Source organism: Pelobates fuscus, chromosome 6 (genome assembly GCF_036172605.1).
Source record: "Pelobates fuscus isolate aPelFus1 chromosome 6, aPelFus1.pri, whole genome shotgun sequence".
Classification (NCBI taxonomy): Eukaryota; Metazoa; Chordata; class Amphibia; order Anura; family Pelobatidae; genus Pelobates; species Pelobates fuscus.
Window position 1 is genome coordinate 100,201,022 of NC_086322.1, and position 26,824 is coordinate 100,227,845.

At 36.6% G+C, this 26,824-nt stretch overlaps 1 protein-coding gene across 4 annotated transcripts in view; it reads left to right on the forward strand.

Moving 5' to 3' along the window:
* The window catches only part of FAT1 (FAT atypical cadherin 1), a 173,990-nt gene that overhangs the window by 113,694 nt on the left and 33,472 nt on the right, over window positions 1-26,824 (forward strand). For all 4 annotated transcript variants that reach the window (XM_063458085.1, XM_063458086.1, XM_063458088.1 and 1 more), the window contains exons 10-18: window positions 871-4,938; window positions 6,510-6,706; window positions 9,803-9,956; window positions 15,801-16,034; window positions 17,035-17,424; window positions 17,985-18,199; window positions 19,004-19,141; window positions 19,351-19,494; window positions 22,348-22,545. In XM_063458085.1, coding sequence (XP_063314155.1) covers window positions 871-4,938; window positions 6,510-6,706; window positions 9,803-9,956; window positions 15,801-16,034; window positions 17,035-17,424; window positions 17,985-18,199; window positions 19,004-19,141; window positions 19,351-19,494; window positions 22,348-22,545 — 5,738 coding nt within the window. The remainder of the gene's footprint in view (window positions 1-870; window positions 4,939-6,509; window positions 6,707-9,802; window positions 9,957-15,800; window positions 16,035-17,034; window positions 17,425-17,984; window positions 18,200-19,003; window positions 19,142-19,350; window positions 19,495-22,347; window positions 22,546-26,824) is intronic.

A 26,824-nucleotide genomic window follows, 5' to 3' on the forward strand; every position in this document is an offset into this window, starting at 1 on the left:
GTGTGACCAGATTGCTATATTCACATTTGCTTCACTAAGGGGTATGTAATAGTATAATCATGTTTTAAGGACTTCCTGTGAACAGCTGAAGTTTCATTTGGAAAAAGTCATACTGCAGTTGTATAACCTATACAAAATTATATTTACGTACATTTTCTTAACAAAACAATATTTCTTAACAATATTACAATGTATAGAACATTTTCTACTGCTAAACAACTCTCGGGAGATTTGGATATATGGCAGATTGCATTTCATTTAATGTTTATATTTAATATAGAATATTTCAAAAAGGCATACTACCGGTGGAAACGTGTTTCGAGAAAATATGCACAATCAATGTGCTTCTTTGTTTAAAACAAGTTGTAGCACATTAGTATTTAAATAGGTTTATAAATTCATTTGTACACACGGAAAGTTGAAACCTCAAGGAAAATATGTATTCTCTGTAATATCTATTTGAGATCTGCAAACATTCTTCTTGATTGGAAATCCAAAATGCATGCCTTAAGCATTGTTTGTGGCAAATGTGTAATCATTTGGGAGCATGAATTGCCACTGGCTCCAAAAAGTTAAAAATAAATCTAGATATGATCTGAGCAGCTTTTAATTTTAATAATGCTTGTTTGGGCCAATAATGGCTCTCAATGTTTCAATGATAACATGAGAACAAATTCCTGTTTTTACCTGCTGATAATACATTGTGTGACTGTACATTGTGCTGGCTAAATCCTAACTAATGTCTAGCAATTATTGCACATGAGAAACTATTACCCTTATACTTGTACCTAGCTGAACTAGAATGATTTGCTTTTATAAAATATATTAATAGTATATATATATATTTTTCTTTTCATTTCTTTCCTATAGGGAACACTGCAAGTGCTTTTACAATTGATCCAGTTTTGGGGATTATCAAGACTGCAAAAGAACTTGATCGAACTAACCATGGTCAATATGAATTAGTCATTAGAGCATCAGATCGTGGCACTCCTCCAATGAGTCAAATAGCATCTGTAAATATTATCGTTACGATGTCAGATAATGCCGTGCCTAAGTTTATGAAGAAGGAGTTTTCAGCAGAAATCAGTGAAACCGCCCGCATTGGTACATTTGTTGCTCTGCTGTCCGTTCACAGCCAGTCTTCTGTTATCTATGAAATAAAGGATGGGAATATAGGCAACACCTTTGATATCAATCCTAGCTCTGGCTTTCTCGTAACACAGAAACACCTGGATTTTGAAACAATTCCTTCTTATACACTTACTGTGCAAGCAACTAATATGGCTGGGTTGTCAACAAACACTTCTCTCGTAGTACATGTTCGTGATGAGAATGACAATTTCCCGGTTTTTGTGCAGAACGACTATATAGGACTAATTAGTGAATCAGCCTCAGCTAACAGTGTTGTTCTGACACAGAAAAATATCCCACTAGTAATTCGGGCCACTGATAATGATAGAGAATCCAATGCTTTGCTTGTCTATCAAATCGTCGAACCATCAGTCCACAAATATTTTGCTATTGACCCCAGCACTGGTGCAATACGCACTTTAGTAAGTTTAGATTATGAACAGACAAATATATTCCATTTTACAGTTCAGGTACACGATATGGGCTATCCTCGCTTATTTGCAGAACATGCTGCTAATGTTACCATATATGTGATCGATATCAATGACTGTCCTCCTGTGTTTGCTAAAGATATATATGAAGCTTCAATTTTGATACCTACATACAAACAGTTGAGAGTTATCACAGTTAATGCAACAGATGATGACTCAGGACCTTTTTCACAGCTGATTTATACCATCACTGAAGGCAACATTGGCGAAAAGTTTGCAATCGATCCCTTAAAAGGAATTATAACTGTCCAAAATACAAGTCCATTAAGGAGCAGATATGAACTGACGGTACGAGCCTCTGATGGCAAGTTTTTTAGCCTGGCGCCTGTTAAAATAAATGTGAAGGAAAGCAAAGAAAGTTCGTTGAAATTCACACAAAATACATACACAGGGGAGGTGGAAGAAAACTCATCCCAAGTGAAAACATTGACCATCATAACTCCAGTGGGAAATCGTATCAATGAACCTTTGTTTTTTAACATTATTAACCCAGATGCTAGATTTAAAATTACCCATACCTCTGGTGTGCTCTCCACTACAGGAGTACCATTTGATCGTGAACAGCAAGATGTATTTGAATTGGTAGTAGAAGTCACTGATGAGCAGAAGCCTCCAAAAGTTGCACATGTTTTAGTGAAAGTCACCATAAAAGATGTCAATGATAACCGCCCAGTTTTTCTCAACCTACCTTACTATGCAATGGTACAAGTAGATGCTGAAGTGGGACATATTATAAGACATGTGACTGCTGTAGATCGGGATATTGGTGAAAATGGTGAAATCTACTACTACCTGAAAGAGCATTCCCAAAACTTCCAGATTGGGCTATTTGGTGAGATCACATTGAAAAAGCAGTTTGATCCTGATTCATTTAATAAAGAATATTTCTTAATTGTTGTTGCAAAAGATGGAGGAAGCCCATCATTTTCTGCTGAAGCTCTGGTCCCAATTACTGTAATGAATAAAGCCATGCCAGTTTTTGAAAAACCTTTTTATAGTGCTGAAATAGCTGAAAATGCACAGATACACAGCCCTGTGGTACACGTGCAAGCCAATAGCCCAGAAGGACTTAGAATCATTTACAGTATCACAGATGGTGATCCATTCAGTCAATTTAATATCAACTTCAACACAGGAGTAATACATGTTTTTGCTCCTCTTGACTTTGAATCCCATCCAGCTTACAAGCTGAGAATACGAGCAACAGACTCCCTCACTGGGGCACATGCTGAGGTTTTTGTTGATATAATCTTGGAGGATGTTAATGATAACCCACCTGTGTTCAGAGAGAAAACATATGCTGCCACCTTGTCTGAGGCCTCCATAATTGGAACATCTGTTGTGCAAGTATATGCTTTGGATGCAGATTCAGAACAGAATAATGCAATTTCCTATCACCTTGTTGGAAACAATGGCAATACGTCCCAGTATTTTCACATAGACAGCAGCAGTGGACTCATAACAACTGCAAAGTCATTGGATTATGAGCACTTTCAAGTTTACAGCTTAATAGTAAGAGCTGCTGACAATGGAAATCCACTGTTAAGCAGTGATACCATAGTACTAGTAAGACTAACTGATCTCAATGACAACCCACCTGTTTTTACTCAACAACTTTACGAAGCTAAAATTAGTGAGCTTGCCAGGCGTGGACACTTTGTCACTTGTGTGAAAGCCACAGATACAGACCAATCAGATGCAGAAAAATTGGAATATTCCATACTTTCTGGGAATGAAGACTTGAATTTTGTTATTAATAGGGAAAGTGGTATAATAACAGTCTCTAACCTTCGGAAATTAGTTCTGCATCCCTTCTACACTCTGAATGTGTCTGTCTCAGATGGTGTTTTCAGAAGTTCAGCTCAAGTTCGCATTGCAGTTATATTCGCCAACTTGCACAGCCCCAGTTTTAGACAGAATGAATATGAAGTGGAACTTTCTGAAAATTCTCCATTGCAAACACTTGTCGCTGAACTTAAAGCTGTAGATGAGGATGAAGGACTCTATGGTCATATCACATATCATATTCTCAATGAGTTTGCTAAGGATAACTTTTATATTAATGACAGAGGACAGTTATTTACTGCAGAAAGACTTGATCGTGAAAATCCAACTAATAAGTTTATCCCTATAAGTGTAATGGCAAAAGATATAGGTGGAAAAGTTGGCTTTTGCACTGTTAATGTGATACTTACTGATGATAATGATAATGATCCACGATTCCGATCTGCTGAGTACAAAGTTAGCATTGCATCAAATATTCCCCGTGGTTCCACAGTTGTCAAAGTAGTTGCATCTGATTGTGATGAAGGAGCAAATGCTGATATATCCTATTCTATTGAAGCCACATCTGAAAGTGTTGAAGAAAATTTTCAAATCAACCAATTTTCTGGTACAATTATCACAAAAGAAAGCTTAGTTGGATTAGAAGATGAAGTCTACTCATTCTTTGTTAAAGCAGCTGATGGAGGATCTCCACAAAGAGAGTCTATTGTCCCTGTGTTCATAAGAATAATCTCTCCCGAAGTGGTGCAACCAACATTTTTAGAACCGTTTTATACATTGAGTGTTTCTGAGGATACCTCAATTGGTACAGAACTTGACATTATCCGAGCAGAAAATAGTCAATCAGTAACATATTCTCTGGTGAAAGGAAACACACCTGAAAGCAATGTTGGTGAAATTTTTGTAATTGACAAACAAAATGGCCGTATAAAAATAGAGAAAGCACTAGATCATGAAGTTACAAAATGGTACCAGTTTTCAGTGCTAGCAGAAAGCATCCATGAGGATCAAGAGGTTGTTTACTCTGTAGATGTCAATATTCAAGTCAAAGATGTTAACGACAATAAACCTGTTTTTGAGGCAAACCCTTATGAAGCATTTGTTGTAGAAAATCTTCCTGGAGGGACAAAAGTTATCCAAGTGAAAGCAGTTGATTTGGATTTTGGGCCAAATGGGCACATTTCGTTCATACTGGCAGATTCACAAGAACCACAGGAAATAAAGCAGCTTTTCTCAGTAGATTTGGAAACTGGATGGGTCACCACTGTTGGTGAGCTTGATCATGAGAAAATTGATAAGTACAACATTGTAGTCATTGCATATGATCATGGTGATGAGGTGCTGTCCTCCACAACTGTGGTTGAAGTAACCGTTATGGATGAAAATGACAATCCTCCTCGATTTACTGCAGAAATGTATAGAGGCACAGTAAGCGAAGATGATCCTCCAGGTGGTGTGATTGCTATCTTGAGTACCACAGATGAGGACTTTGAAGAGGTTCACAAAGAAATCACATACTACATCACAGGCAAGTACATAATCTGATCCTTTTAAATGGTGTGTGTGTGTGTTTTTTCTTTAGACAATAATAGTTAATAAGATAAAAATTCTACATAATAGACAACAAACTGCAGGGCAAGCAGCCACATCTTAATGTATATCAGTAAATTAAAATTAACTCTACTACATATGTTTCAATGTATTATGTTTATAGCCTTATTATACATTAGACCTTGGGAAAATTCCAAAGGAACACTATAAATAAAATAACAAAATGTCATGAGAAACTGTAATTTGGGATTTATTAAGTTATGAAACGGAAAGTATTAAAAGGACATTTTGAGCACCATAACCAGTATAGCTATTGCATCAGAAAGTTACCCTTGCAAACTAACATTTTAAACAATCGGCTATTTAATTTTCATTTTCATCTGTGGTGACTGAGCTCTGTCTGTTTCCCAGTGATTCGTCCAAGTTACTTACATGGCCTAAACTCATATAGCTTTCATCATTCAAGTTAGTCTCCTCGACTAATAGGAGCTGTGATGTGGAGGAGACTGACTTAAATGACTTTTGTGCTTGTGTGTACCCACTGTCCAAGTACTTGGACAATTTGATGCAGAAACTAGACAGCGTAGATTAAGGTAACTATGACTGAAACTGCAATGGTTTAAAATGTGCTTTTTTAGGGACATTTTCCTAGCACTAAATCACTACAATAAGATATTCTGAAAATGATGCTTTGAATTTCTATTTAAGAACCATGTGTCTATATTACGTGAGATAACCAAGTAACATATTTTTCTGGGAAACAGAAAATAACGTATAATGTATATTGCAAACAACCACTTATTTTTCACTCTTAAAGGTCCACTTGAGGTAGAAAAAGGCCCCTGCATGCACTTTTTATAGTTAAACAGTTTGAGAATGATTTAGATTAAGTTGTTTTGGTGCCTGAAGTGTCCCTTTAAATATACAGAGAGTATATATGTTTTACTTCTTGACCAGCAATAGATACTTGGCACCTAGTTTCCCAGAATCACTAACCTGTAGCTTTCTAAATGTTGTTAGATTAGTAACTATACAGATCTCATTCATAATATTTTGCCCATTCCCCTTGCTTATACACGGTACACATTTATCAGTATTGTTTTAGAACAAAATGACATCATTTCTCAAAGACCAATAAAGTGAAGAAATGCACCCAACATAATGTCTGCATTGGTTTACAATCATTTTACTACTAATGTATGAAGGCTCGTGTGAGTTTCAATTTGTTTTCTTCAGTTTGCTTAATTGCATAAAGTAATGCCTAATCATTTAACCCCTTAAGGACCAAACTTCTGGAATAAAAGGGAATCATGACATGTCACACATGTCATGTGTCCTTAAGGGGTTAATGCAGAGCGTTAATGGGTGGGTAGAGTGATTGGTACTTAAAATATTTGTTAATTCCATCAGCAATGTAAATTATCATATAGCAACCACCGTAAAAAGATTTTTTTACTCTTACAAATCTCTGTGCACATTAAATGTGAATCTGGATTAATTTCCAGCACTTCCCCCTTTTTACTATTTCTTACATTTTTACCAATGTAGGAGGAGACCCCCTGGGACAGTTTGCTATAGAAAATATGCAGAACGAATGCAAAGTCTATGTGAAAAAATCTCTTGACAGAGAAGTGAAGGACAACTATATTCTCAACATAACAGCAACTGATGGAATGTTTGCAAGTAGGGCTGTGGTGGAAGTGAAAGTTCTTGATGCCAATGATAACAGTCCAATATGTGATAAGGTAAACAAAGGGATTTGTCTTGTGTTTGTTCTAGTAGTTTTATATATGGGGAGATGGAAAAGGATCAGATTTGGTAAATTAAGAATTTGGTTTGCCATTGTGAACATCTTAGTTCTTTCCTTTCTGATTTTTCGCACTCTAGGAAAATTTTTTATTCCTGCAGTCCCTATGTTTCCAGCTTACATGACCTCATTCCTTACTGTCTTAGGGTATGACCTCATTACTTACTCCCTCTACCAGTGTATCTGTTGCCCTGACCTTTATTTGTCTTTCCTCCAATTGCCAATTTTAATCTGATCTGATTCCATTTGTGATCATAGATGACTGTATCTAAGTAAAGCATTCTGGATAAGAACATTACACATTGCAACATTTCTAAACTACCTACAAAATTACAGTTTTAAAATAGACCTAAAGGTTTACAGATTACTTTTTGATAAATAGTAAAAATGTACTCTATACAATGTACAAGAAAATTCATAAATGTAAATACGGTAAATAACTCCGGTTTGGTCTCTTCCACACATTGCATTGCAGTAGGTGATTAGATGTGTGTTTGCATCTATTTCCCGAAACAAGTTCAGCTATGTGTAATCTGGAGCAGTGCAATGTAGAATTTAACACTGCCAAATGAAAGCAATGAGCTTAAAGGAACACTATAGGGTCAGGAACACAATCATGTATTACTGACGCTATAGTGTTAAAAAACACTCCTTACCCCTGTTTAAATAACTAGAAAAGTCATTGTATTTCCAGTGCCACGTAGGTTTGCCATCAATCAGAATTGATGGCCTAAACCAATCACAATGCTTTCCCATAGGAAATCATTGATTCGGCTTAAATTGTCAATTCTGATGATCTCCGTTAAAGAGGATTGGCAGGGGTGGAGCCAAACGCCACTCTAGCCAATCAGCATCTCCTCATAGAGATGCATTTAATCACTACATTGCTATGGGGAAAGTTCAACGTCTCTATGCAGAGCAGGCAGCACTTACCCAGGAAGCACCTCTAGGGGCTGTCTTAGGAGTATCACTAGCAGTGTTACTAGGCTGTAATGAAAAGGCAGTGTTTACAGCAAAAAGCCTGCAGGGACTAATTATACTCCTCAGAACAACTACAATAAGCTGTAGTTGTTCTGGTGACTATAGTATCCATTTAAATATCAGTGGACATATTTAGAGTATTTGCTATGAAACTAATGGTGTAGAAAGAACGCTTAAGCCAATCCGTCTTGAAACCAACAGAGGCACAGTGCGTGCACAGATTGAAAAAATAAAAATAAAGATTTAAAATTGTCTTGTCATAACCACGTATACAGTCTGAGCCATGTTGGTATGTGGGTATAAAAAGGGTAAATTACCTACAACCTCTAGATTTACAAATATTACCCTCCACCGCGTAAAAAAGTTAAACTAATTAACCCCTATATCTTACCTACATAACCCCAAGTTATAGTTAATATAAGAACCATTTGGCCCATCTAGTCTGCCCAATTTTCTAAATACTTTAATTAGTTTCTGGCTTTATCTTAAAGGGATACTGTAGTGCCAGGAATACAAAGCTGTATTCCTGGCACTACCGATCCCTCTGCCTCCCCCCTCTCTCGCATCCCCTCCTGTCCGGTAAATAAAGGGTTAAAAAAAACTTTATTTATTTACCTTATCCCAGCGCCGATGTCCGCCCCCTCATCTGTCCTCTGACGAGCAGGGTCTAATGTGCATGCATTAGACCTCCCCGTAGGAAAGCATTGAATCAGTGCTTTCCTATAGGGAAAAATCTGACGCTGGAGGTCCTCATGCAGAGAGTGAGGACATCCAGCGTCAGATAACGGACCAAAAGTCTGTTAGAATTCCGGAAGTGCCCCCAGTGGCGGTCTGGTAGTCAGCCACTGAGGGAAGACTTAGTTCTCTGGAACTGCAATGTTTTACATTGCAGCACTAGGTGCAAAAGGGACACAGCACAGAGACCACTTCAATGAGCTGAAGTGGTCTGGGTGCCTACAGTGTCCCTTTACGTCTAGGATAGCCTTATGGCAATCCCACACATGCTTAAACTCCTTCACTGTGTTAACCTCTACTACTTCCTTTGGAAGGCTATTCCATGCATCCACTACCCTCTCAGTAAAGTAATCCTTCCTAAAATTATTTTTAAACCTTTGCCCCTCTAATTTAAGACTATGTACTCTTTGTTGTGGTAGTTTTTCCTCTTCCTCTTGTTGTGGTAGTGAGAGGTTCACTTTAAATTGTATCCTTACCTGTTAGTCTCTCAAATCTATTAATAGGAACAAAATGTTACATTATATGGCATACTACTTTATTTAAATATAATTATATATGTTCTTCACAATGTTTACTTTTTTCATACCAGACTTCCTCCTCTGTTCCATATTGTTTACTTACTCTTTTCAGTGTGGAACTGGATGGCTGCTGGCTTTTACTAAAAATAAACAAGTACATTGGTACTGGGAATAAAAAAGAGAATAAATATCTTGTGACCCGAGGAATCCCTTAAGCTCCGCATAGTTTTGGAAGAAATATATTCTTCTTATGTAAAAACAAAATAATTTTTAGTTACTTTAATGCTCCGGCTGCTTTCTGTTATGAGAAAGCACCGATCTCAGTGTGTCATGCGTGTTCTATACTACTGTCTATTTGTGATGTTTTATAAAAGATTTGTTCAATAAGCAGAGACATATTTTCAATCGAAACCTAAAGCATGTACCATGTGCCTTCTGCAATACCCACACATATGGTGCATTGAAGTGGCATGGCCACAAATTATGTAGTTTAAGGAGTTATTCTCTCTCATTATTACAGAGGATCTGGGTTAACAATGTTAGGGTGCCACGTTAGAATCAGGGCTTAACAGAACCCAATCTGGGGCTCAGGCTGAGTCAGCCACCAGCACAAACACCCCTGATTTGTGTGGCAGACAGTGTTTTTGTGTTCTCTTCCTCAAAGACTCAGTGCTTTTTGTACGGAATACAAATTCCACATAAGGTTTGACAGGTTTAAAACAAAATATAAATTATTTATAAGTTATTTGTTTATGGAACTTACATATTTCTTGTTTTTATTTCCTTTATTATGCTAAAAGAATTTCTATGCGGAAACAATCGCAGAAGATGCCTTACCTGGAAAAGTAATTCTACAAGTTTCTGCAACTGATGCAGACATTCGCTCCAATGCCGAGATCACTTACACTTTGCATGGACTGGGTTCGGAGAAATTTCACCTCCATCCACTTATTGGTAAGTTCTTGGAAATAGAAGAATTACTCATTTGAATTTCTAACTTTTAATCCCAGAGCAACTGAGCAACTTTTCTTAACCTGTTAAGGACTGGTGATGGTCTGTGTCGACACAACATATCTGTTCTTTAAATCCTGTATGTTCTTTAAAATAGAACGTTCTGCTTGATTAACAGAGATCTCTCTCTTTTAAAAAAAAAAAAAAAACACAAAAAAATGCCTTTCCCTCATGAAGGTTTTGCTGTCAAAATATTATTTATGATTAATGACTATATATATATGTATATAAGAAAAAATCCTTGTCTCAGGTTAGGCGGTTGTTTTGAATGCTAGTATGGGGGGGTTCAGAAAATATTTTTTTGTGTGGAGTCCTCTGAAATTATTGGTTGTAGCTCTTTAATACTTTTACGTACTTCTTCTAGAGTTGAGTTGTAGAGGGACTCTTGATTTGATCTTCTCTTCTTTGTATTGTAGGAGCCTTTCCCATGGTGTTTTTAGGGCAGATTTGATTTTTTTTAGATATTGTCCTTTCCTTGTAGCCTTTTTGCCTAAATGACTCTGACAGTGTACTTAGGTGCTGATCTCGGTCTTTTGTGTCAGAGCAAATGATAGCCTGGCTTTAGATGATACCTTGTTTGGTGTGATTAAGAATGCTTATGCAATGTATGATCATATAATGTAACTAAACCCCTAGATTAGGTGTTTAAAAAAAAATAAAAATAACAAAATCTGTCAGCATTGAAGTTGCTGTTTAGTGGATAAGAGAGTGCACTGGATCTTGTGTATTATATAAATTGGCCCCCAGCAGCACCCCATTTATGCATGCTCAGGTGCAGCACCCTGGTTATATATATATATATAAAACGCCAAGTCTTATGGCTTGACTTGTGTGTGTATCTGTGTTTAGCAATGTATTAACAATCCACTTACTTCAGGTGGAAGGGGTATTTATCCACGCTTTTTTCCCCACCACAACTCTGTTGGTATGTACTTTACAAGTAACGCCAAGCCGCCATTGCAAGCCAGTAACCAACCTCATGCTGATGAGTTGTGGTAACAACAAAACAGCTGTCCATGAGTGGTTCACTGTCTTTGCTCCTCTTCCTGAGTTGTTTCAAAGTTGTTGTATACAGCAGACACATACTCCAAGGAATCCATGTATAAAGTGGAATTATGAGGTAAAAATGTGGTTCTTTGTTGTGCTCATTTGCATACGCCTACCCAGAATCCCCTGCAGTAGTGAGAGCACTGTAAAAGTGAGATTTCTGTGGAAAAAGCAAGTCTTATGGCTTGACTGGTGTGTTTATTTGTGTTTAGCAATGTATTAACTATCCACTTACTTCAGGTGGAAGGGGTTTTCATCCACACTTTTTTCCCCACCACAACTCTGTTGGTATGTACTTTAGAAATATATATCTCTGTCTATGAAACATACAAGATCCTGAGCACTCACTCATTCAATAAACCACAATTTCAAGGCTCACAGAATGTAATTTTATTTAAAAACACTGCACCTTGTGGGTATTTAGTTACAGTATATGACCATACATTGCATTAGCTTACCATAATGCCAATGTACCCCATTCTCGGCAAGTCCTACTTTTTAAATGTGGTCAAGTAGGGGTGAGTTACTGTAGCCTACAGCTCCTCTGGCTGCAGGCAGGGTTCTGCCCTCTTTCTAGCTCATTGGAATGTTGCCATGGTAACCCATGTCAGTGCTCCAAGTTGCCCAGCTCACAGGAGGAATATTTACCCTTCCTGCTCCTGCTGTCCCCTTGTTCTACACTCCACCACACTGAAATGTCTGTGGGCTGGTGTTCTCTGGCAGAACACCGGTCCTTACCAGCCCATAAAGGCACAAAGAAAGGCCAGTGGTTTGATAGCACCAGCACTGCGTGTTCCTGCAAAGGTGATCCTCTGATCACCCCTGTTGGCCTTGACCCATAGCCATCACGGCCCAATGGGCATTTGCCCAGTTTGTCCAATGGCCACTCCGGACCTGTCCATGCCATTACATCCTGCAATGAGCTCAGCTAATATGAAAACCTTTTCAGTATAAATTGTGTCATACTTGTGCAAGAATGATTCATTATAAAAAACTAAACTTCTTAGAAAGAAGGATTCAACTCCCACAGTGCCCTAGGCAGTCCTCCCCAAGGACCAAGGAAGTTAATGGTTGTGGAGCTTCTGTCTAACAGTGTCTTTATGTGCCTCCTGTGCCTTTATTATTAATCCTGCCCTGTTTCCTAAATGCTGAAGCAGAAGAAAGGTGAACTAAGTTTGTGTATTTTGCTAAAGTAATTATATTGAAGACCCTTCTGAAATCAGTCCTATTTAGAATCTTCTAATAATTGTTGGAACACACACAAGTGATTGAAAGATTTTCTTACACAAGAAATGGTGAGATTTTTTTATGCACTGTACCGATCTACAGTTTAGCATGTATTATTATTTTCCCTTTTAAAAAGTCTGAGCTGATTCAAATGTTTAGACATGTAACCCTTTCAAGACGAGGGGTTAAGCTAGCTCCATTATTGTGACACACATACTGTACTTTCTGCCTTTAAGGGGTTACGTGGATACATCATTTCTACCTCATTTGTTAGCAGTCACAATGTGTCTAGTTGCAGAATTGCAAACGGCTAAACTCAGTAAAATTATTTGAGGATTTTCTTTTTTTTTCAGCAATGGTGAAGTCATTAACTCTGCTGTAGGTTTGCATAGAAAATGGTTTCTGATCCCATTAAGAACCATGATATAGAAAATGAGTTCTCACTATGACAGTTTAGGCATGTATTTGGTTATGGAAGGTAATATAAAATATATATTTTTTTATAGTTAAATCACTTCAAATTATACAGTATTGCAATATTCATGAGAATCCAACCATAATTTAATGAAATCTCAGCAACCACAAAATATTACTTTGATAACCGTGAGACATCCCCCACAATCCCACTCTCTGTAGACTGACTCTGACCTTGTCTCAACACCTTCTGCTCTCCTACCTATAAGTTCATACCCTGACTTTTCTGTGTGTGATTGATGTTTCTACACAATGCATGCGTGACTATGGCACCTCTAGATTATGTATTCATTTATATATTGAACTAGTGAATAGTATTAGATTCAATCAGAATATTATTAGATTACATTATATGCTAGTCTAAAGATTTCATCCTTCTCCAAGATGGCCACCGCGATTGATTGAATGGCTATGCACACAGTCACACATACCATCATATGAGATGCCCCTTCACTAGTCAGGGTCTGGATAATTGTTTTTGTTTTGTTTTCCTCGAGAGTTATGATAGGCCTAATTCATGTTTATTACTTTGGAGGATCAGAATAAGAAGGAATTATTGTACTATCTGGTGATGATAGGCTTCTTGACCTTCTGCCATGTAATTAATTGAAAACATAACAGCCAGGTTTAATCTCAGGACAGGTGGTCACGCCTAAATGCCAGTGATGTCATTTGCGTCACTGGTGTTTACCAAAATGGGCAGACCCATACTCACAGGATAACCTAAAGATGGTACATGGGAACTTACACCAAGGTGTCTCACAGCTTCCCCATTGAAGTGCTCTCTGCATAGTCCACTTTTGCACATGAGGAATCATTGCATAACAAGGAAAAATATAATGGTTAAACAGAAAATTATGGTATGGCATCTGTTTCCCAATCTCTTTTACTATCTCGCTCAATATCTCACTGCTTTGAGTATACATGTATGTACGTGTGTGGCAAAATGCTACTCTATTCATGACGTTTCAAAATGACAATTTTACAAAGTTTATTGATTGTACGTATGCCCATGACTCTTGGTGTGACAGAAAGGCAGGATTCCATTGATTGTGAGTTTACACTTCATTTTAATTTGCTTCTTAGTCTGCAAATCCCATCAAATAATAAGCAGTAAACAACAAGACATATTGATGACTAGCTTAGTGTTGCTGAAAAGTCTTTTTTTTTTTTTTAATCTTATCTCATTCAGGACTAACTACTACTTTCAAATAACCGTTTGCTGACTGCCTTAACGCAAGGTGTTGGTATTCTTCTTCTTATTATTATTATTATTATTTATAAAGTGCCATTTTATGTAAGGGACCCAAGATATTGTATTGTTTTTTGTCATTCCAGTGCAGATATGCACAACAGCTGCAGAGCTGAAATGTTATATGTGAATGCATTAATAGAGACATTAAAAATACAGGGAATAAGATATGTAAATCCAACTCTAACCCATAGAAAATACCCTGGAGGCTAATTTCATGGTTTGTGAATAATAAATGCAATGCGATGTTGGGGAAATAATGAGCAAGCTGGCGTGGTCTATGGTTTTTATTAAGTTTAAACATTAATAGTTATGTTATCATCTTCAGTATTCTTTATTACTTGCATCCACCATTGCTATATTAAAGCAGGCCGATTACACAAAGAACCCATTACATTAGATAACCCTATCATAATAAGGGGTTAATCATGTTATGGTATGGCTGTCCAAGCACCTCATGTGTCCATGATGGGTTAATAGATTAGCTGTACAATTGTCTGCCATGTAATATTTGCAATATTAATACGTAAGGCACAATATAATGAAATCAGGATCTGGAAGGTCACATAGATTAGGTTTAATGAGGAATTACATGGTTAACTGATTAACTGTATTGCAGAGTATTCCTTAGAGGAATAACCTTATAAAAAAAATTAAAAAAAAAAATTAAAAAAATTAAAATCACATACTCTCCATTGGCACTCAGTGTCATCTGATAGTAGGTTAACGATATTATGGAAAATCACAGTTTTCATGGTTTATACCATTTTTTTCTTCTACTCCAGAAATAATCCAGTTATCCATCATAAATGACTGGTTTGTCATACAAAAACCTGGATGTTAAGAGGCAAATTATGTCGACAGCCTAAAAGACTGTAAATTAAGTGCAATAATTGCAATGTACATTTTAATAAAGTCAGACCATCCTTTCTTTGGGTATAAGGGTTTGACAAGCAGAACCATAATCAAGGAGGCATTAAAAATAGTTAATGAGGTTAGAAAATAAGCAAGTTGAAATAGAGCTAAGATCAAGCAAGGGTGATCAGATGATTGCACAACAGGTTTATAAAGGTATGTGAATCACTGCTTGCTAAAATGATCTTGGACATTAAAGAAAATGGATTGAATAGTAAACAGAGTAATACAAAATCAGGTTATTAACCAGTTATACAGAATCTGTTCCAGGCTCTTATTTAGTTCTTGGCAATATGTAGATGAAAGCCAGGATGGAAGATGAGTATGTCTATGAAGTCTACACATGAGAACTGCTGGTTAGAAATATAATTTGATAAACATATTTTTCCTTTTAAAAAGTCTGTGATTTAAAGACCGTGGGGGGGATTTAGTAAAGATAAAACAGGTGCTATCCCAGTCCTAAACAAGGGGCAATCACCATGGAAATCAATATAATGTCTCTTACACTTTAGCAGCCAATAGAATGTCTCACACACCCACACTAGCACATGATTTGCCTTTAAATCTCCTCTAATATGAGACAAAGATGTGTTTAACCCCTTAAGGACACATGACATGTGTGACATGTCATAATTCCCTTTTATTCCAGAAGTTTGGTCATTAAGGGGTTAAGCTAAGTCCATACCGGCTTGTGAGGGTTGATCAAGAACTGTAAAACCTTTTCAAATACTTTTCATTGGATTACGTAATATCTGGTCCCGTCTCCCCCTCTCCCCCAACCACCCTCCCCCCCCAAACAAATTACAGATATGTATAATATACAGTATAGTAATGTTCTTTATTAAAATTCTCATTCCTTATTCACCCTGCAGGTGAACTGAAAACCTCATTACCCCTTGATCGTGAGACACAAGAGGTTTACCACCTCACGGTAAAAGCCACCGATGGAGGAGGAAGGTTCTGTGAAGCTTATGTTGAGCTGACCTTAGAAGATATAAATGACAATGCTCCAGAGTTTTCTGCAGATCCTTACACTGTTACTGTGTTTGAAAATACAGAGCCCAAGACGCCCCTGACAAGAGTTCAGGCCATTGATGCAGATACAGGTATTCTAGCATTTATACTAACATTTAAGTACTTTATATATGTGATAGTTAACACTGGTACTTTGGTTATTGTTTATTGTCTACTGTGTACCATGATGTTCGAGTGGCTGGCTGAAAATGATGGGGTAAAGGGGTTAATATGGTAGTGGTTAGCCATTAGTAATACATAAAGTTCTGTAAATAAAATACTATTGCAGAAGCAGGGTCCATGGTAGGTGTGTGCTCCCTGCACATCCATGAACCTGTGACCTACTGAAAATGATTTAATTTCCAAAGTAGAGGTTTAATAACTAAAAGCAATATGTGCATGATAATTAAAATGAACTAGTGCCACGCTTACGTTTTAAACATTCTATTGCTTAGATAGTACTTGAATTACTGGTGCTTTGTTATGTGCCTACTAATCAATGCTATGTATTGGGTTTGAAAAAAACTAACAGCATATTTATTCAGATTTGGAGGTGAAGCATGACCAGTACTCTACTAATTGTTTTTGAAAACTATACTATAGAAATATTATATATACTACTTATAAAATATGCATACGCACACATGTATATATATAAAAAATAAATAAATAGGTAATTGGAAAGGACTTGTAGCGTGAGGAAGAGGGATAAAGTAATGAGGATCCATACTCATCCTTTTGTAGGCAGCCTCTCACCGAGTCCTGGCAGCAAGAGCTTAACCTTCATGATATGCCAATTATTACATCATATTTGTGAATTACAGGAAACAATTCACAGAATATTAACCCTGTGATTTAAGGGTTTCCAAAAAAATAATCTACACATTAGAAGGAGAAACCATTAATATATTGATAAGGAGCACACCATTAACATATTTATAATGTACTTACTGTTTATATACAAAATCATTATTTTAATAATAATATCCGTGTGCATATTATTTTCATAGACTTATTTTACATTTAGGTATCCATTTGAATCTTTAAAGTGTTATTTGTGTGTCAGCTTAAAGTCTGTGGTTTGCTTTGTAGGACTTAATCAGAAGGTGCAATATTCATTAGTTAACTCGGCAGAAGGTCAATTCTCAATTGATGAGTTGTCTGGAACAATTATTTTGGAGAAGCCCTTGGATCGAGAATTGCAAGCAGCTTATACTCTGGCTGTCAAAGCTACAGATCAAGGTTTACCTCGAAAACTTTCTACAGTTACAAGTGTTGTGGTGTCTGTCTTGGATATTAATGATAATCCACCAGTGTTTGAACTCCGAGAATATGGAGCAAACTTGTCAGAAGATGTTGAAATCGGAACAGAGGTCCTTCAGGTCTATGCTACTAGCAGAGATATTGAAGTCAATGCAGAAATATTGTATAAAATAATCAGTGGAAATGAACATGGAAAATTTAGTATAAATCCACTTACAGGTAATTATCTTTTCTTCCAATTATACTACCTTATGTGATAAAGCAATGTAGTGGTAAAAGTGTGATATTGCATGACACATTTTTGGGTGCTCAAGTAAAAAGTAATTACTAAATTGTATTATTCTTATTACGGAACATCTAAAGAATTCACTAACCTACAAGCACCATTTAGACAATAAGCAACATGGCCAGTTGAACATACAGCTTTCAGCTGTACATCATGTAGATCAAATGATCTCTTAACCAATACAGCAATTTCTTTCCAGAGCTGCAAGAAATATATATGCATAGCACTATTGATAATAGACATTTATGCTATTTGTTAAAAGAGACCGTAATATCAATGTAGACGTTCAATTTCATACTTTTGGATACGCTTTTCAAATGACTTAATATTTTTGATAAATGTTTAAAATAATTAAATATTTGGAAAATGTTTTAATATTTTGATATATTTTATATCCATATGATTCCACAGTTTGCTCTTCTGTCTACAAAAATATGAAGAAAATAATCATATTTTTACATTCTCTAATATAGATACTGTGTATTTTTTACAGGATCTATATTTGTTATTGAGCATCTGGACTATGAAGCCTCACCTGAGTATTACTTGACAGTAGAGGCCACAGATGGGGGCACTCCACCTCTGAGTGATGTTGCGACTGTGAACATTAATGTGACTGATGTCAATGACAATTCACCAGTGTTCACGCAAAGCACATACACTGCTGTTGTTAGTGAAGATGCAGTATCTGGACAACCTGTTATCATGGTACCTTTTTTTCCTATGTTTATATTTACTTTTCAAGAGATTCACTACTTGCCATGTTTGCTAGGTTAATATATCAGGTCCTTGGAACATCTAGGACAGTGACTGCCTAGATGCCAATGTTCCTGGATTATATTTTTTATCACACTCCGTTAGCGCATGTTTGTTTAGTCCACATATGTGCTACAAAATACTTCCTAGGTTACTGCAATTAGTGCTTTGGCATTTGAATGAATTCTTCATGAAATACCTCGTACATACTATTTTCATTACAGATTTTATTTCTTTTTTCCCTTACCTATCCTCCAGTATGAGCCTGCCTGCAAGTTTTTTTTTGGTTTTTTTTTTAAATTTAGGGCATATATATTGTCTCTTTTTGTGAACCAATTATTATGAGTTTAGTAATGAGCAGCCAAGATACTGACAGTTGTAAGCTCATGACACATTGCTGCACATTTTATAAAGAAAATATTATAGGAATTGCTTCACTTTATTCTTTTTTTATCATTCCAACCTGTAATGGGAGACAATAGCCAGATGGTAATATATGCATGTAGAACATCTTCTTTTGAGAACAATTGTACCAGATATTAAGTTGTGCTTATGTTGCTCGGGGCAGTCTTTACTTTTTTTTTTTTCTTTTTTGTTCTTTTGGTGGAATTATGAAGGAAATACTAAAACTATTGAAATATACCCATGGGATCTTCTTTTCATAAGTTAAATCTGGGATATGAGGACAAATTACTTCAAAAATGTTCACTCTTTTCTTTCGGTGTGTGCACCATGTGAAAATATTCTTTTATCTAGGTTGTTGCAGATGATGTTGATGGACCTTTGAACAATCACATACGATACTCCATTACAGACGGCAACCAGGGGAATACATTTCTCATTGATCCTGTAAGAGGGGAAGTTAAAGTGAATAAACTTTTAGACAGAGAGAAGGTGAGTCACGCAAAACTTTTTTTCTTAGCAATTATCTGCAAAACATTATTAGGGCAGAAGGAATTGAAGGATAGAATGCTGTAGAATTAATTGGATTCCATCTTAATACACAAGATTTATGTCTCCCTTTCATCTAGTATATCAGAGAAATAAACTTGTGGTTTTGGAGGGAATATCTTGTAATTGATTTTTCTTCTTCTTTCTTATAGATTTCCGGATATACGTTAACTATTCAAGCTGAGGATAATGGCAATCCTTCAAGGCTTAATACCACAACTATTAACATTGATGTATCTGATGTCAATGACAATCCACCAATTTTCTCACAGGAGAATTATAGCCTTATTATTCAAGTGAGTTGGAAATAGCAAATTTAAGCTGTTCTCTGTGCGTAGTCATATTGAGATCTTTTAGGGGGTTCATGTAATTCCAATTTACAAACCTTCGCAGTGCTTTTTTTCCTGCCGATTGTTTAGTAAATTGAAAAGTTGAATTTAGGGTATTAGTAGTTCTAGTCTTCATATCCCACTTTCCCTCAACATGTCAATCCCAAAACAACATCACTGTGAGTTACATTAGACAGAATGGCAGAGACTGGCTGTTGCAAGACCGAAAAAGAATAGATAAGTATAGTCTCAGCGGTGGAAACGTCTTGAAGGGAAGCACTCCTATTTGATCACATGCATCACAATGACAGCATATGGAGTTGAGAGAGTAGTTCTAACAGGAAAGACATTTAACAAAGCAATGTGGCAGATGTTTCTTTGAAAATCTGTGAACCAGACAGTACCGTCCATTCGTCCACAAAGTGTGTTTTATAGATTACACGGCTGAGTGCTAAAATCGCCAATCCCATTAATTACATGGCATGGTCACATCATTTCAGCTGTGTTTTGGTCTATGTAGTTATTTTTATAGGTATAGAGGATGGTTCTATCTAATGTTCAAGACGTTACAACGAAAGTGGAATATAATCACCATGTTTTGTGTCGAGTGAATGGTTGAAAGCCCACTTTAGGTTTTGCGGGTTAATTTTTTTTTTTTTTTTCTTCAATGAAAATGTGCAACCAAGTCACATAGACTGTTTGAAGGGAAAGCATCTCTCTTTAATGTACACCTACAGTGATTTATAGAAAAGAAAGTACTTATGTCAAAGCATGACAAATGGGAAAGGGAAAAAAATCCATGATGAAAGCAAATACTGTGTAAACAGGACCTTTGTTAATGTCACATAGCTTCAAAACCGGGGCTGATCTGATACAAATAAGCAGCTCTAGAAGTAACAATCAAAGGGTATGAACATTCCTTTATGCATATTACTGATTCAGGTTTCTCACTAAATGACTTAGATTATATATTAACTTCAGATATAACAAAAAATAAATTAACAATAGGGCATAGTCATTCAAGGTCTTGTTAACAAGTATTCAGTTACGTATTATAAAGTGCTGGCAGAAGTGACAAGTCAGTGACAGGATCTCTTGGTGGCTTAACATGAGGTTCAATGAGAGTGCGGCACAATCTGTTGTGAATGAGGTAATTGGAAAATATTCTGAGGGCAGGCAATGGCAGACTGCACATTTACCCCGCAGGTCTCCTACTGACTGAATGCATTGTTCTGTTTCATGACACGCGCATACACACACAGAGAAAAAGAGCAATTTTGGGGATTTATTAAGAAAGTAAGCTACTTTATTTAAAAATGCTTGGTGAATGTTTAAGACTAAAATGAAGACGAGGCCCACACATGCACAAAGTAAATTATATTTATTTTGGGGGAGTGACTAGATGTTATGGCATTGCTGAGTGTGTTTTAAAGTGACTGTATAGGCATCCAGACCACTTCATCTAATTGGAAAGCATTGGGTGGCTATTGTGCATGTGCAGGAAAATCCAGCGCTGTGCCAATTAGCATCTCCTCATGGAGATGCATTGAATCAATCATCATCATCATCACTATGAGGAACTTTCAGCACCTCCATGCAATGCATGAAACCCCTGGACATCACTGCTACACAATGTGCAACACTAACCTAGAAAGCACATTTAGTGGCTATCTGAGTGACTGCCACTGGAGGTGCCCCCAGGCAGTAATGTAAACACTGCATTGCTCAGAGGCAGTGTTTACAGTAAAAGGTCTGCAGGGACATACTACACACTCCACAACAACTACATTAAGCTCTAGCTGTTCTGGTGACTATTGTGTCCCTTTAACCCCTTAAGGACCAAACTTTTGGAATAAAAGGGAATCATGACATGTCACACATGTCATGTGTCCTTAAAGGGGTTAAAGGATTATGTGACCTATTGATGGCAGTTTATGAAGTTGGACAAGTTGTTAATAACTTGAACCATGCATATTATGTACATATATTAATTATGAACACATACTGCTGTGTAAACACTATCCCTGTGATTTGAATTGCAATGAATCTCCACACCGAGCAATCTGAGCTCCTGAGAGGAGGGACACCAGGATATAAAATGGGGGAAGTCATTAAGAGTGACACTTGGGAAATGATGGTAATACATTTTATATGTAATGATAATAAGACCTATAGGGAAACTATTATATACTCTGCATAATGCTTTGGAGATGTAGCCGTTTCATGAATCCTCAGTCTTTGAGTACCTAAGGCCTTGTTTGAGCTGTGTGCACTTGACTTCCTTATTAGGCTGAAAATGCCAAGGGCTAGCCAAAGGTTCTGCTGTCTGAAATGTATTCACATTTTTCGGCATAAGAAAACTTAAATTGGTTTGACACCAGTTTTTACGCAGTGGAGACTAACAAGCAATTCTCCAAAGTACTTGAAGTTTCATTAACACAGGATTTCAGGTTTACAGGATCAGCAGAGTAAGCACTTGCAAAAAGTAGATTTTACGGTGTTCTGTCATATTTTCTGTTATCCCTGCTGAAGCCTTAACAAGCTCATTTATGCACAGATACACACTATGCAGGCTGTTGAAACAAAGTTTAAACCATAATTCTCGCGTACTTGTCAGGTTTTATGTTTGTGCAACTGCATTTCTTCATGTTTCACGGCTGTGTGTTGATGCATATTTCATCCAAGTGTTTTCCCGCACTATAATGCAGAAACTAGTGCAGTATCTCATTTGCATGAACTTGGGGCTTCATTGTGCTTTGCAAGCTTTCATAAAAACCTAGCTAGTATCCAGAGTTCTTAAGAACAATCTTTGTTTTTCAGGAGAACAAGCCGGTTGGTTTCAGCGTCCTGCAGCTGATCGTGACTGACAAAGATTCTTCACACAATGGTCCACCTTTCACTTTCTCTGTTTTGAGTGGTAATGAAGAAAGCACGTTTCAGATTGACCAGCAAGGAGTAGTTAAAACTGCAGCCACATTGAATAGAAAAATAAATCACCACTTCCTTCTACGTGTACAGGTAATGTGATTTTGGGGTGTTTTAATTTCCACTCAGTAATATTATATGGCAATAGTTCTTGAAGTTGGTTCTATGGAATAAACTGCATTTTAAGTTTCCTGATATGAATCACCAAAATGTTATTTTTATACAAAAGTAATCTTTGTAGATTTAATATGTTCACATTTTTTTAAAAACCATATTTATACACTTCATATTGAAACCATGTGCAAAATAAGCATTAAACAATGTAAGAAGAGAGGCTAGGCTCTTTTTTCTCAACAGGAAGCGCTGTTCATTACAGTTTTGTTATCACAGTCAGGAACAAGCGAACAGAGGGAGGTAGCTGCAATCATAGTGGGCAAAGTCAGTGGCTGTAATGTAAAACCAATTGTTATAAACATTTTTTTTTCTTTTAACGAAGTACAAATAATGTAAAGATTTATCTTAATTCTACTTCATTCCTACTGTTAAGATTTAAACTATCTTACATTGTAATCACGAAATATATCATATCAAGTTTAATATGTAACCTTCAAGGGGCACTATAGTCACCTGAACAACTTTAGCTTAATGAAGCAGTTTTGATGTATATAACATGCCTCTGCAGCCTCACTGCTCAATCCTCTGCCATTTAGGAGTTAAATCCCTTTGTTTATGAACCCTAGTCACACCTCCCTGCATGTGACTTGCACAGCCTTCCATAAACACTTCCTGTAAAGAGAGCCCTATTTAGGCTTTCTTTATTGCAAGTTCGGTTTAATTAAGATTTTCTTATCCCCTGCTATGTTAATAGCTTGCTAGACACTGCAAGAGCTTCCTGTATGTCATTAAAGTTCAATTTAGAGATTGAGATACAATTATATTTATGGTAAATTACATCTTTTTGAAAGTGAAACCAGTTTTTTTTTTCATGCAGGCTCTGTCAATCATAGCCAGGGGAGGTGTGGCTAGGGCTGCATAAACAGAAACAAAGTGATTTAACTCCTAAATGACAGTGAATTGAGCAGTGAAATTGCAGTGGAAGGATCTATACACTAAAACTGCTTTATTTAGCTAAAGTAATTTAGGTGACTATAGTGTTCCTTTCAGTAAACTATGCTGTGCGGAGCAGTCTGCTTTGAATTGGACATTGCAGTATTTGCTGCTCACTTCCTGCAGGACCTTCAGCACGCATTTTATAGAAGGGTCTGTTCTGCAAGGTCTGTTCTGCAAGGTCTTGTATCTTGAAAAGATAATACTCAAGGGCACAGTTCATGCTCTGGAGAATTTAATACTAATACAACCTGCTAGGGGTTGAAGACACTGTTGATAATTGTTTATGAACCCTCTCTTGTCACTTATCTTTTTGGTTGCGTTTTTATTATTAAAAGGAAAATACATGGATTTCCTGTTAATCACAGTTATTGTTGCTGTACAGTGAGCAGCAGAACGGGTGCTGATTGACCATCCTTGCATGGCTTATTTGTTACCATTTAAGTAGTTAATATATTGATGGTATTGAGGGTAAAACAAAACATGCACGTAATTGCTGCTAAACGCGTTTAATATATTGTAGATTTCAGCATTTTTACATATCCCTTGCATATAGGCCTCAGGATAAATGACTTCACTGCACATTTCAGTCTCAGGGAGGGGCCCCCTCATGCAGACAGCCATGATTGTTATAACAGACCGCAATGAACCAATAACCCAAAAGATTATGATTTGTTGATTTTGCCCTTCAGCCATGTACCCTGCATACCAACAACTAACAACATAGTTGAATAAATATATTACAAAACATCGGCTTAATTGGGTTTCTTAGAGGAACAGTCTAACATAAAAAAAGTCTTACCGTATAAAAAAAATATACTTATTTATAAAGTTGGAGATTTGTTCTTGTTTAGTTTATGGAGTCCTCTGTGAAAGGAAAAACAACACTCTTGTCACTGTGTCCTACTCTCCCCTTGGTAAATATTCCTTCTTTCCTCTAAAATAATTCTCATCTCAGGGCAATCCAATGCTACTCATTAAGAGAAAAGCTGCTCCATTGCGACACCTAATGTGAAGGTTTTCAATAATTAAAAGCCATCAGAAGAAAGTGCCTCTACTAGTTTTCTGATTGACAGCCACTAGAAACACCCTGATTGACAAATGGAAACGTTATCATTTCTCAGGTCACAAACTGCAATGCTTACCTTTGCCAGAGTGCAAAAACAGGGCCTACGCACCAAAACCACTACATTAAGATATAGTGTTTTTGATGCTTACAGTGTCACTTTAAACTGAATTTATGATAGCATGCTTGGACTGGAAGTACAGATTATTGAACACCTGTGCCTTTAAGAAACTTTGTGATTGAACTTTCAGAGAAAATAGTATCTTGTATGATGATTCTAAGTAGAGCACACACTCACCTCACCAGAAGTCTTTATAGACAATTGATCTATGTTCCTGATGATTTGTTATAAATGTAAGAAAAGTATTCATTTGTGAATAGTAAAAGTTCCCTAATTATATCTATATGTTTTTCTTTCCTGGTATTTCACAGTTTTAGATTATTTTTTACACACTATGCTCTTGATTTGAACTATATTTATTACTTATTTCAAATGATCACAATCTGTTAGAATTTTCTTTTTTAATGCTTTATTTACAAAAATTCTTATACACTTTAAGGGTGCCCTCATTTGCTTGTGTTTATTTTAAAAGTGTATCCAAAACCCTTAAATTGTGGCTTATGTTAAAGGGACACTCCAGGCACCCAGACCACTTCTGCCCATTGGAGTGGTCTGGGTGCCAACTCCCACCACCCTTAACCCTGCAAGTGTAATTATTGCAGTTTTTATAAACTGCAATAATTACCTTGCAGGGTTAAGTCCTCCTCTAGTGGCTGTCTGTCAGACCGCCACTAGAGGGACTTCCGTGTTCTTAGAACACGAAAAGTGTTTTAAACGACGCTGGATGTCCACACGCTATGTGAGGACCTCCAGCATTGCCGAAATCCCCATAGGAAAGCTTGAATAATGCTTTCCTATGGGGAGGTCTAATGCGAGTTCGCAGCCATTGCTGCGCATGCGCTGGCCGACGTCGGCGGGGGAGGAGAGTAGGCGGATCCTGACCCAGCGCTGAGGGACATCGGCGCTGGATTTAGGTAAGTCACTGAATGGGGTTTTAACCCCTTCAGCAACATGGGATGGGGAGTGGGAGGGGGGCATTTCCTGGCACTGGAGAGTCCCTTTAAGCATTCTGATATATTCAGCCAGGATGGCAAACACACAAGATAAGCTATTCACTATGTTTATACAACAAGAACATAACTATGCTTATTAAAAAAAATGGAGTAACATTAATAGTCCTTCTCTTTATGTACTTCATGATTTATATTTTAAGATTCATAAAAGTATTCTAAAAAAAAAAAACTAATTATATTTGCTTGATGAAATTTTTTTTTCCATTTGTATATGTTGGTTAAAATTAACATTCAAAAGGAATTTGTTAGATAAACATATAAGATTTAGATTTGTTTCACCGTGGGAATGCCTACAAAACTGCTTTTATGTGTTTGCGTAAAGAATTCAAAGCTTCAAAGCTCTAGAATTACTATACTTGAGCACCGCCAAATGTTTGGTTTCGTCTAAATACATTTGGCAAAAAAAAAAAAAAATGTTTGTTTAAATCCGAATTTTATGCTTTTGAAAAAAATGTATTTTCATACTTAATTCTAACATTTATTTTAATTTCTGAATTTAATTTGGACAAAATAAATTCTGACTCGTGTTTTCTGGCCACGGCTGCATCTTGCAGCTATATAGAAAACTCCCTAAATTGATCCCCTTGTAGGGTTGCCATATGTAAGGGTACCAGATTAGGGGGCGGTTTAGCTCCCTGATCCTTGCAATCCTTGGGATTTCCATAAAGATACCAAAAAGGAGCTATCTGCTAAGAAGCTGAAAGACCAAAATCACAGTATCAGGGTAATACCAGGTTGCAGCATAGTATATAAAAAAAAAAACACATTGTATTTCCTATAATCCAGGTCAGAGTGTGGAAAACCTTCTAGCATCATAGTCACTATGATAGGCTTAAATGGTATTGTTTAATGGTATAGAACAATGGTATTGTTCTTGGTTAATTTTATAAGAAAAAATCTATTATTAATACTAGACATCAAGGTTGTAATGCATTGCTCTCCACTATAGTTTAATTAAAGCAACTTAAATGTCAGACATACAGGAGATCTATTCTGTTCCGACTCTTTGAATTATTTTCATGCAGTTTATAACCCACAAATATTTGTTTCTAATTCTAGAATTGT